The 13,084-nt window shown below is 39.4% G+C and overlaps 1 protein-coding gene across 8 annotated transcripts in view; it reads left to right on the forward strand.

Moving 5' to 3' along the window:
- The window catches only part of CDK14 (cyclin dependent kinase 14), a 314,718-nt gene that overhangs the window by 84,839 nt on the left and 216,795 nt on the right, over positions 1 to 13,084 (forward strand). For all 8 annotated transcript variants that reach the window (XM_085573088.1, XM_085573092.1, XM_085573090.1 and 5 more), the window contains one exon: positions 9,013 to 9,107. In XM_085573088.1, coding sequence (XP_085429214.1) covers positions 9,013 to 9,107 — 95 coding nt within the window. The remainder of the gene's footprint in view (positions 1 to 9,012; positions 9,108 to 13,084) is intronic.

Raw genomic sequence — 13,084 nt, forward strand, 5'->3', positions numbered from 1 at the left:
ATTCTCCTCTTTATAGGTTATACCAGTCTGAGCAAGCATTTCAGTTTCTGTAAATATTCTTGAACATGCTATGCCCTCTGGGTTATATGGGCTATAGCTGTGGAGTTATTTCTCAGTTTTGGCTCTGCTTTCTATAAGCTTTATTTTAAGATATTCTGATAGAGATATGCTATCTTCAATTTTCTCCTTCTGTGTTTGATTAGTAGAGGAACTGAATTAGAGACAGGTTTCCATTTAGTTTTTTTCTTTCATCATTTGAAGTCCTCTGTAGCGGTCAGGTGTGGAAATGATGTCTTACAGAAGGTACATGGCTGAGGCTTGCAGTCTACATATCACTCACTGCTTCTGCTCAGGTAAAAGTCCTTTATTTGTCTCAGAAAAATAACATTTTTCAAGATGTGACCTGAAAGACCTTGTTTATAATGCCCTGGGGTGTCAGTTTCAGTTTTGATTAATCTCAGCAGCTTTATCACCTCTTTGACAGGTATCAGTTTCAGTGTTTGGTAAAGATTACAAAATACTCAGCAGGTGGTGTGTTGCCCATTTTGTGTTGTCCATACCTTTGAAATGCAGCGCAGTTTGTGATGAGAAAGATGAAACACACACAGGGGTTTGGGGAAGCTGGAGCTCCGTGATCCTCACACAGATTGTCACTTGGAAAATAAATCTCTTGCTTTTGAACTTGAAGTATTTTTCTGCAGTTAATGTCACACCTCGTTGAAACCTGGTAGAATTCCTGTATAGTTAATTAGTACAGTGGCATACAGACAGAATTTAGCACTTTTTGTTTGTTTGTTCATGTACAACAAGAATTTAAAAAAAATTTTTAGAATCTTAGAATCTTTCCACTTTCTCTACTTGCTTTGGACATAAGAAAACATCTATGAGAGTGATTTCCAAACTGCTTATGCTGATTGAAATTGTATGTTATTATGGGATGAATTTTCCAGCAAAACAGAATTATTCCTTTATTACAACAGAGTAGTGGATAACCTGGAGGTAGCAAAGTAAGCATTTGCCTACCTGTGCATTGCCTGTCAGCCACTGTTAGAAGGGAATTTGGCTTGACAAACATTTTCTCTGGTCCATCCCAACACAATATTTTTGTGTGTGTGTGTGTGTGTATAATATATATATAGCTATAGCTGTGCATGCTTATCCATCCCTCTCTCTGTCTATATCTGTCTTTCTAAAAATCTCATGCCAAGTCCTTTGTCTACCAAGACAAAGGACTTGGCATGACTTCTTTTCTCCTCAAATGAAGAAAAAGGTAATACTACATAATAAACTAGACAAAATAAAAAAAATCACAGCTGAAAAGCAAACATGTGCCACTCTTCCCCAAACATCTGGTTTTAAAAGATGGCTTGACTCTAATTATCTAAAAATTTTATTTGGGATCCCTGCTTTTTAGACACATTATCAAGTTCTCCAGTGAAAGGTAAAGTTTTGGTGTATTCAGAGTACACATTTTATACACTAAAATAGTACTTTTGTACCGTATATAAATAGAATATTGCAAGCTGTATAAAGTAGCCATCTGCTCAAAGATTTAGTTATGTAGTGATACACATCAGTTTGTTCTCCTTGAATAGCTTAAGCTCCCTGGTGGTGAATTTAAATGTCATGCAAAGGTATATGTTCCTACCTGTCATTTACTTTTTAAAAACAAAATCAAGCAAAACCCTAATTCTACTAACTCAGAAAAATGTAAAAACCCCAAACATTCAAATAAAAATAATTGCAATAGGCAATGTTTTACCGCACTGACTGTACTCTTTTTGGAGAGAAGCCTTTCTTCTGTTTCTGTAACTTTTATTAATTTTCAGTCCTGATACATGCAACTTTCTGCCAAAAAGTACAAGCAAAAAAGCATGAATCCTATAATGATCCTACTGATCCTGTTAGACCATTGAAAGTAAGTTGTGTCAGAAATCTAGCTTAAAATAGACACTAATGTCAGGATTTTCTCCGAAAGTTAGGAATCATTTCTGTCTGCCCAAATAAATACTTGTTGTGCCAATCTTGCCTCTTTTCCTATTCAGAGGTAGGCAACCCTATCCAGTTAGGAACCTGTTAATTACTAGGGTAACTGCATCCTTCCTGGTTGATATGTTTTATGGAGGTAAGGTAATTTCAGAGCTCGGTGTAGAGAGTGGAGTGTTCTTTACTGGCACAAAGGAAGCGTTAATAATTGTTAACCTGAAGGATGCTCTCAAGATGAAAAGGCAGATAAAATGTAGCAGTTGAGCCAGCTCCTGTGCTCTAATAGCCTGGAGAACATGTGAAGAGCTTTAAAAACTGCACTCTTCACACAGAGCTCTATGGTTGCTTCAGCCCAAGTTGCTCTTAATTTATGGCTGTGTGTTAAAGGGTTAGAAAGATGCAAGCAGCAGAATGGGATCAGAGAATGGGAAAACTGAGGCTGAGGCTTGGTTTGAATGCTTGAACATCTTTGTATCCCTTGAACATTGCCCTAGAAAACAGTCCAACTTTCAAGATATGGTCAAATCGGCCTATTATTATAGGTTGGAGACAACCTGCAATTAGTGTGAAAATTGTATGTGGTTTTGTGAAATAAGGTTTACTCTTGTGACAAAAAAGACGACAAAATGGTTAAAAATAATTATTATTGTTCATTTTTGTGATTTAATCTCAATTGAGCTTCTTGGCCTGCATTTTTCTTTCAAGTTTTTCTAGCAATGAATTTTTTTTTGAGGTGTATAGCAAAGCAGATATTCACTTTTGATTTTCTTTAATTTACAAAGGTACTGTGAAAATAATATTTTTCTCTTAATGACAGTTTTATATTGAAGTTAATATCCCCCAGTTAAAAAAAACAGAAAAAGATCTATTTAAAACTTAAACTCAGGAGTGTGACAGTTAAGTGTGACATTCACAAGCTGTTCTGCAGTTATGAAAAATGCATGAGAACATAACCCACACAGCTTCTATAGGAATAGTCAGGTGATTTTTAGTGTAATTTTCCATTAAAGCCTTCTCTTTTACGTAGATTTTGAAAAATTCTGAGAAAGAGAAGCATTCACATGGCAATGTAGTGCAAGGATTCATACTGCACGACCTTGTTTTAAGCCTGTTATCATTGATTGATGTTACCATGATTGATTCAAGCTGTATCAATGAAATGGCCATTTGAAACTAGGTGGTCAGAACAGGCAGTTTCTTCTCATTTTTTTTTTCTTTGTAATTTTTAATACTCTCACATCAGTTTGAAATAGTAGCTTCTTCTATTTCTGTACTCAGCATTTTGGCGTACTCCTTCTATCCTTGTTACTATGATCTGTATTTCCTTAACCAGAAGGGAAAAAATATCTTATCTTGGTTACTGCAAGCCATGCTGCTAAAAATGCTCACTTCTGTGCTCAGTGGTGCTCTTAGACTAATCTAGCACCAGGAAAATGTAGGCTTGTTAGTAAGAAAGCTACCTAATGAAAACTCTTTTCAAGGAAAGTGAAACATGAAGGCAAACAAGTAAAATTCCCAGTGAGTTTCCTGAAGGGAAAAATCTGCATTGTTCTGTGCTCCAGTTGCCCATGTCCTCTTGGGGATAACATGATCTACCACAACCTGTGCTGACTTTCACAGTGACTTGGGACTATGTTCTTCAGAGGCATGAGGACCTTTACTCACTTTTGTCTCAGTAATTCATTTAGCTTTCCCATTTGAGTTCTTTGAAGGATTTCTCCAGAGCATGAAAGTTCACTTCACAGTGAGTTTTCCAGTTGTATCAAATTCTTGCTGCCTGGTTGTTTACTGCCTGTTGAACTTTCTGCTTTTAGATAGTTCAATCCTGGTCACATATGCACCTAGGTGTTGGGGTTTTTTTTTCCAGCTTTGTATGTTTGGGTTTTTTCCTCAGCTTTCTATTTTTTTTTTTTTAAGCACCAAATGAGGAGCTCCAACATGCAGCAACAGGCTTCTTTCAGCCTAAGTAGTCCCAATGATATTTAGTACATAGAAGGGTTGCCAAGCACTGGAAAAGGCTGCTTGGGGAAGTGATTTAATCACAATTTAAAAGATGTGTGTAGATGTGGTGCTTGGGAACATATGTGGTGGGCTTGGCAGTGTTAGGATTAGAGTTGGATTTGGTGATCTTTAAAATATTTTCAAACCTAAATAATTCTGTGATTCTCTGTTGGTGTTTTAGAGGGTTAAAAAGCAGTAAAAAGGAGCAAGAGAAATGGAAAAATAACAGCTATAAAAGTATTGTAAGCTGTAAAAGTATTTTAAGCTTCTTCAAATAGAAACTTTGAAAAAAATTATCAAAATACATGTGGTTAGCTAAAACTAGAACTCTTTTCCATTGAGAAATATTGTCTGGGTCAAACTGGGGGATTGCACTGTTATGTAACATACAGGGAATTTCTGGTGAGTCTGCTGCTTGTGATGTCTGTCAGTGGCTGATGCAAGCACATCTGATGTGCTCTGGATATGTCTCACTCACTATGTGTATTTCAGTCAACCGCAACCCAGGCAGACTAAGGGATTCCTGTTATTTAACAAACACAAATATCCATGTGTATATATTCCTGTGTATTTTACCAGAAGGAATAAAATACTTCGGAAAAAGAAATTAGAAGTGGATTTTTGGATTTGATTTTAATATTAGCATTTAATAAAAATGCCACCAACCTTGCTGTAACAAATAATATTTTTTTAAGCAGAAATAGTTGAAAAGGATAAGCTAATGTGGAGAAATAGGAATAATGAAATTCATATCTATGAGGCTGAAAAAATACCCATATGAATGGGGGACTGTAATAAAAAGGAAAGTAGGCTGAAATGGTTATAGTTTTCAGGAGTCATGTGGAATTTCAAATTATCTATATTCCTTTATTTAGATTCCTTTAAGCTTAAAACTTAAGTTTTGAAAAGTTATGCATTTTTGCATTATTTCTGTCTGTCTTCACCTCCTTTATAATCCAGAAATAAAAGGAAATACAAGAAGTGCCTGAACTTCTTATTTTCATAGGCAATTTATAATTAAAAGTTTGAATTAGTGTATGAGATTTCATTTAAAAAAAAATGGAGATTCTGGGGAAATGGTAAAGCTGTCCCTTCACTGTCTAAAATAATTGCAATATGATGAGTGTTTTGGCATTTCATTAAGAAGTATCACACAAATTATTTATATTATTATATCTATTCTTCTGCCTCAGAATTTATTACCATTTTTTAAAATAAAATCCCATGAAGTGCTTTTCTTCACCACATACCTTCCAAAATTGTAAGCCTTTAAATATTACAAATGCAAGGAAAAATAATGTCTATTTTTAGAAAGGGAGCTCTCACAGTGGAGAACTTGGGCAATCCAGTCTGATGGTGCAGAGGTGAGCTGCACTGCAGAGGAAAGGTGCTGTAGGCTGGGCAGGGGAGGCTGTCAGCAGGGCTGCTGCAGGGCTGAGCTGGGCTGGGGGCTGAGCTGGGCTTGGGGCTAAGCTGGGGTCAGGGCTGAGCTGGGCACGGGGCGGAGCTGGGCACGGGGCTGAGCTGGGCTTGGGGCTAAGCTGGGCTTGGGGCTAAGCTGGGGTCAGGGCTGAGCTGGGCACGGGGCTGAACTGGGCACGGGGCTGAGCTGGGCATAAGGCTGAGCTGGGCATGGGGCTGAGCTGGGCACGGGGCTGAGCTGGGCACGGGGCTGAGCTGGGCTCGAGGCTGAGCTGGGCTCGGGGCTGAGCTGGGCACGGGGCTGAGCTGGGCTGGGGGCTGAGCTGGGCATAAGGCTGAGCTGGGCTTGGGGCTGAGCTGGGCACAGGGCTGAGCTGGGCATAAGGCTGAGCTGGGCATAAGGCTGAGCTGGGCACGGGGCTGAGCTGGGCTGGGGGCTGAGCTGGGCTGGGGGCTGAGCTGGGCATAAGGCTGAGCTGGGCATAAGGTGAGCTGGGCACGGGGCTGAGCTGGGCTTGGGGCTGAGCTGGGCACGGGGCTGAGCTGGGCACGGGGCTGAGCTGGGCTCGAGGCTGAGCTGGGCACGGGGCTGAGCTGGGCTGGGGGCTGAGCTGGGCTGGGGGCTGAGCTGGGCATAAGGTGAGCTGGGCTTGGGGCTGAGCTGGGCACGGGGCTGAGCTGGGCACGGGGCTGAGCTGGGCTCGAGGCTGAGCTGGGCACGGGGCTGAGCTGGGCACGGGGCTGAGCTGGGCATGGGGCTGAGCTGGGCATAAGGTGAGCTGGGCTTGGGGCTGAGCTGGGCTCGAGGCTGAGCTGGGCACGGGGCTGAGCTGGGCTGGGGGCTGAGCTGGGCTCGAGGCTGAGCTGGGCACGGGGCTGAGCTGGGCACGGGGCTGAGCTGGGCTGGGGGCTGAGCTGGGCATAAGGCTGAGCTAGGCACGGGGCTGAGCTGGGCATAAGGCTGAGCTGGGCTGGGGGCTGAGCTGGGCATAAGGCTGAGCTGGGCTGGGGGCTGAGCTGGGCACGGGGCTGAGCTGGGCATAAGGCTGAGCTGGGCATAAGGCTGAGCTGGGCACGGGGCTGAGCTGGGCACGGGGCTGAGCTGGGCTCGGGGCTCTCACTTGAACCCCCAGGAGTGAACTGTCCTCCTGCTCCAACCAACATCTGCTTTTAGAGTTCTGACTGTGCTTGGTGAGAAAACAGCAGCTTCCAGGAGGAGAATGAGTCAAAAGTCATGACTTTGAGTCTGTGCTTCTGGCAGCTGGGTTACAGAGAAATGAGCTTGAGGTTGGAGGAATAATTATTGTTGATGATTTGCTGTGTGGTAATGGATTAAAGGCATCCTGTTTCCTATCAAGATCTTAGGGTATACAAGTTGTTGCGACCTTTAGATGATGGTTTCCAGAGGTAGAGAATAAAAGTAAATCTCAGTGTGAAAATAAGAATGGATGTGAAACACATGTATACACCCTGTCCTTTCTCTGTCTCGTTATGAGGAAGCCAACAGTGAACTATTCACTGTTAACTAGGGCAGCATTTCCACTCCAAACAAAGCTACTCACTGTGTGTTCATTGCAGCCTACAATTTGGGAAATATTTTGTGCTCCCTCTTCATTATATGCAAGACATTTAAACATCTAACATGTTTTCCTGAAGTTTTTAAATGTTGCATTAGTCCATAATTGGATAGCTAAATGAGAAGTCTACTTAAATAAATATTTTATTCACCTCTATTAGTGACATCTGTAATAAAACTGTGATAAAAAAAAAATCCTGTTTTTTTTTTTTTTTTAACCGGGCAAAATGCCTTTTAAAGCACAGATTGGAAAGAAATAATTTGACTGCCTTATCTATAATGAAGTGTTCCAAATAAAGTAGCAGGAAAAAGATCTGAGAGTATCCTTATGACAAATTTGTGTAAATCTACTAATACTTAGGAATTGGATAGCAAAATATTAGGTTGTTCTTTGTATTGGAGAGAGGTGAAAGACCTCAATATTGCAAACATATATATTTCTGTCCTTATACCATTGAATGGAAAGCTACAATGTTTATATCAAAAAAAGGTGCATAATTGCCAATGTGCCAGAATTTTCACATAGGACAAATGAAGAATAGTTGAATAAAGAGAATATTTGCTTTTTCTGGCTAATGGTTAATAGGGTGTGGTGGACAAGAATGAGGCACCAAATCAGCTTACCTGGGATGCCTCTGCCTGTTTAAATAGAAGACATTTTTAGGGTCAATTGATTTCTTTCAAAAAAAACTTTCAACCATGGCTTAGCAAGAATTTACACACAGATGTGCCTTGTACTGTACTGTTTGTTTCCTTTCAAAAAAACTGATACATGGATACGTTTTGTAAAACAGACATAGAGTCCCGAATGTGAGGGTGTACATGGCTCATGTACATGTACAGCTGCACATGGCTCATCCCTGCTGAATTCAGCCTTAACCATGCTGGGTTTGCTTGTCTGCTTTTCTTGGTAGCATTTAACAAGAGTATTATCAGATCAGTCACTGTGTGTGATTTGAGTATTAGTGCTGACTCTCCCAACTTTCTCTGTGATCTTTTGGCTGGTTTAGGACAGGAAGGATATCTGAGCTCTGCAGTCTAAAAGATATGTAGGTGATGCTAAGGGCAGCTGCAGGTCAGTTTTTTGTAATGTCCATCTGGTCTTGGAGAAAAAATAAAATTGTTTCCTTCCAGACAACTGGAAAATGGGGAGATGTGGGAAAACATGATGCACATCAAAAAAGTGAAACATTTGCTCAGAATTTCAGAATTGTAAGTTTTAATGTTAGGTGAATTTCTCTTTTTGCAGTGTTGATTTATTCTCTGTTAGGACTGTGTAAAAGAGAGGCAAGTGTAAGTCTGTCACAAAGGCCAGCTGAGCTATCTGACCCTTTGGGCAAGAATCATTCCTTAGCTTGATTCAGTTTTAGACTCCTAACTTAGGCTGCAAATATTAAGGATAGAGGGCTTTTATCAACTATGTAAAATGTACATTAAAGTATGATGTGATTATATCCATATATGAAGACTCTAACCATAATTCAGAAGATGACATCATTAAAGATGGTTTCCTGTAGCATTTTGACCACTCTCTGAACAATGAGTGATTTAATGGGACATGAACTACTTAGAGCTATGTTTTTGGATGAGCTTTAGTCTAAAAAATATAAGAAAGAAAAAAATTATTAAATGGCTTTACTAGTCTGATTTTGTAGGGCAGATTAAGGATGCTGTTTAGATCTCTAAACATAGACAAGATGCTTTAGTTGTTAATGGTCTTTTTTTCCTCTATGAAGTGATATAGGTAAAAAATAAAACAGAACCATCTCTTTGATTAAGAAAAAAATCTTTTTGATAGATACAGTGATGTAACTGTATGGTTGATATTAGCAACTACCATCTGAGTTGTTGAAAAAATATTAATGTTTCTTTCCTTATTAATTACTTTTTTCTTGTTGGTTACTGAAAACCAGCAGGTCTGTGAGCCTTGATAATGATATTTGGTTTCTAAAGGTTGAGTTAAAGCAGTTAATGTTATGGGTTCAATGATGAAAGATCTTTTTTGTTTGTTTGTTTGTTTTGTTTAGCCTACAAGCCCTAAGTTTGGAAAAGCAGACTCTTACGAAAAACTGGAAAAACTAGGGGAAGGATCCTATGCTACAGTATACAAAGGAAAAAGCAAGTAAGTGCTGTTTTCTCTTCATTTAAATTTGGGTGTAAATGAAGATAACCAGAAAGTGAAAAAGCAAGTAAGTGCTGTTTTCTCTTCATTTAAATTTGGGTGTAAATGAAGATAACCAGAAAGTATCAACTAATGTTGCTGAACATATGTATAGATCCCCGTGAATCAAAGTGCTGTGCTGCCATGTGCTCTAGTGAAAGGGGCTGAGATCATTTGCACAGGTAGCATATTCCCTTCACACCAGAGCAAGATGATGTTCTTGTTAATCTGATGTTTTGTTTGGACTTCAGTGTCATACTACTTCTTTGGTATCAATACTAAATTAATGTCTAGGGGTAAAAAGCAAAATATGCTGTCAGGTAGAGTTTTATGATGGTCTAAGAGCAATGCTGAATATATGTGATAAGTTGTTAATTTTTATTTATCATTATTAAAAAACTTTAATAAAACAACATGAAGGGAATGAATGGAAATTTGGACTACTTTAGGCATAGTTTGTTTACAAGAGTTGATTTACAATTGTTGCAACCACTCTACCTCAAAATTATCTGCTATCTATATTCTACTAATCTATACATGTCACATATTTTTCAGCCAGTTTAATGTTATTTATTGCAGCTTTTTTATCCCCAAATGCCTTAAGTGCTTTTATATTACATAAAATAACTCAGTAAACACACTTAAAATATAGTTCTTCAGCCAATACTTCCATTCAGAGTTATCCATTGTGAAGCAGAGTTTCTTGTGCCATTTGACATATTTAGTGAAGTTTTCATAATCCGATTTCCAATAATAACAAAGCAGTTGTGCAAGAGGGATTTGGTACTTGTGATAGCTTTAAAAACTTTGGTTAGTCAATGCTACGTGAGACAACACTGCCATTCCAGCAGAGAAAACCATGATGGCCACAGGACAGAATAACTACTGAAAAAAAAAAAATATGTCCTAACATTTTCCAGTGTCGTTAACTTGGTTAGGTACTGAAAATTATCTTTTTTTCACTGAATATTTGTAATAAATCAGAATGAGGGTTCCCTCATCTCTCAATAGCTTGCTTAAGTATTGACAAGCAAAATGACAGCTGATAGTAATAAAAACATGTTCTAAATGTAGAAGAAATATTCACACTTCTGCCATGCCACTGCAGGTATTGTCTTTCACTGGCAGCTTTCTTCAAAGAAATGCTATTACGTTGTGTTGCTAATGGCTCAGTCATGCATTACCACAAGTTCCAGACATTATACATGTATAAGCTTTTTATTGGGGTCTATGTAATATGAGAAAACAGTATAGATTTCAGCTTGTGCCTAATTACTAAAATCCTTTAGTAAAATCACAGTGAGTATCTGATGACAGTCAGTCCATATGTCATGGCTTTCAGTAAGACTGAACTAAGGCAGCAGTCCCTGGATGTCCCGTCAGACAGTGGAACAGCAAAACCCTTCCCTGAAGCTATTGCATTAATAGTGAACATGTTATGAAATGTAGATTGGTTAGAAAAACTCGTTTTAGTAGAGTTGCCTGCAAATCTGAAAGATATACTTCAATGATTTTAATGGTACTTGAATTGGAATTACTGGGCATACTGCATTCTCTGTTATAAACATCTTGCTCTGAAGAAGTAGTTATAACAATTATGTATTACTTTCTTCTGTTGTTTTGTAACATCTTCTGCAAGGTCTTTAAAATGTGTTCTGAAAAACAGAACAGAGTGTGGATGAGAATTTATAGGCAGAGAGTATTTCTGCTGTTGTAGTAGTATTCCTTCACTTGTTTGAATTTGACTTTTTTTTTCCCTACTGAGAATTGAATAATTTCCATATTATCCAGCACTATCCAGATTCAGCACTTCCAGTCCAAGCTTCTGTTTCTTGAACTAAAGAGACAGTTGAATTACTTCACAGCAGGAAGAGGTTGTACTTTAAGAAATTGGGAAACACTACAGGTGTCATCCTCTAGTTCAAAAGGACTTGCTTGTTGAGGTAATGTAGCCCTGTTACCTCTTCTGTCCCCATGAGAAGGTGAGGAATCTCTGACCTGTGTGGTATCCCTTCCCTTCCTTCCCTGCAGAAGGAAGAGCATCACTGCTGTGATGGACTCTTGGGGAACATAGGTGAACAGGTGTGGGGTGAATGCATGAATGCATTGGCTCTGGCCCATCCCTGCAGTATTTAAAAGATGTGCACATGGGACATGTTTTAGTGGTGGGCTTGGCAGTGCTGGGTTAATGGTTGGACTCAGAGGTGTTTTCCAGCCTAAACAATCCCAAAGTTCCATGGCTGAGTCCTGGGCCTGGCTGCTGCTTTTCAGGTGGCTTGACTCTATAGCTTTATCTTAAAATGATAGAGGGATAGAGGTTTTTTTTTCTAGACTCTGATATGGGTATGTAGGGTGAGAGTGTGATATGCATCACTGTGTTCCCCTGCCTACAGACTCAGTGGGAGCACAAATGAGCAAAAGAGGTCTGTTTATTTTGGTATGTGCCCAGTTTCACTGCTGAAGGATTAAGCTCTCATGACACAATGCAGAATGCTGATGCAGAATGCTGGAGCTGGTAACACACAAGAAGTGGATTTTGCTCAAAATGCTTGAGTCCCTCATAACCAACTTTAATGCTTGGTTTCTTTGTTTTGCCAAAATGTTTCCTTAACTGTAGTTAAAGATGGAACATTTAAGATTGTATTGAGCTATTTTAAATTATGCTTTATGCTCCAAATTATTTTGCTCAGTATTTGTCACCAGCTGCATGTGGCAACTAGTAGAGTTTGGGGCTTTTTATGCATTTCCTGAGATACATTTCAGCTTTTAAAATTATTTCCCCTGCTAATCATAATGATGGAATAAAACTGTCTTAAGATTAGAATACTATTTGGAGAGTCTGAAAGATGCATACCTGCCTGAAAAGACTCAAAATCAGCCATTCCCTTCCTAAAATTTAAAGTAATATGTATATTAACTTGCTTTTAGCACAACCCTGGATTTTTGCACCTTGGAGAGGATAAATGGTACCAAGCTCTTGTCTTCCTATAAAACCCATTGCTTTTCTATCTTTTTGAGCATCTGTGGTTGTATTCTAGGAAAGTGAAATGAAATGGGCTAATTCTTTTTACTGGATGATGGATTTCTCTAGTCAGATAAAAACGAATCCCTGGGGTGAGGAAGCAGCAGAGTGAAGAGGACTGTGTTATTGAGGGAAGTGAAGCAGTATTCTCTGAGGCTGGGCTTTTTTGTTTATAGGAGAAACAGCCAAGCAGTCATTTTTTCCTGGCTGACAGTTGCATCAATAGGTAAATTTATTTGATTTCATGTGTTGCACATCAGACGTGTGTAATGAAACTCATCTTGGCATGTTCATTTTCTACTTCCATTCAGGCTAGATTCTCATATTTTACTTAGTTGTATAAAACCACAAGAGGCTGCTTACTGCATGAAATTCAGATGACTTTGAAGGGATTTATTTTAATGTTAAATTTTGGAGAAGTGGGCTGAGTAATTTGCTGATAACAGTGTGAAAAATGATGCAAGTTCCATTGACTCTGATTAACACCTTGAACATTTGCCATACAGTAGGTGCAAAGCAATGGGTGGCCTTTGAATTCCTGTATCATTTCACTGTGTGGTTGAGCTGAGGAAGTGCTGCCTGTCTGTGTATTGACATGTGTGTCTTCCTGCTGCCATTGACCTTCTTCCCTCTTGAAGTTGATTATAAATTTACCTGAACATACAGCAGTGGGATCTGGCTTGATCTGTGGCACATAAGTGTTGATGTGAGTTGTGAGTCTGGAGATGAAGCTGGTGACAGCACAAGGGAGCTGCTGCCAACCAGAGCCCCTTGCAAAGCTGTGTGGAGGCCTTGCATTCCCCCACTGGGAACTCTGCATATTGCACTTAAGGGAAAAACCTGTGCTTTTGGCAATTTTTTGTGTTGGCGTGCTTTCCATCCTCTCCCACTGTGTTTGGTTGCCCTTCAAGGCAAA

This window comes from Lonchura striata, chromosome 2 (assembly GCF_050655825.1).
Source record: "Lonchura striata isolate lonStrDom1 chromosome 2, ASM5065582v1, whole genome shotgun sequence".
Lineage (NCBI taxonomy): Eukaryota > Metazoa > Chordata > Aves > Passeriformes > Estrildidae > Lonchura > Lonchura striata.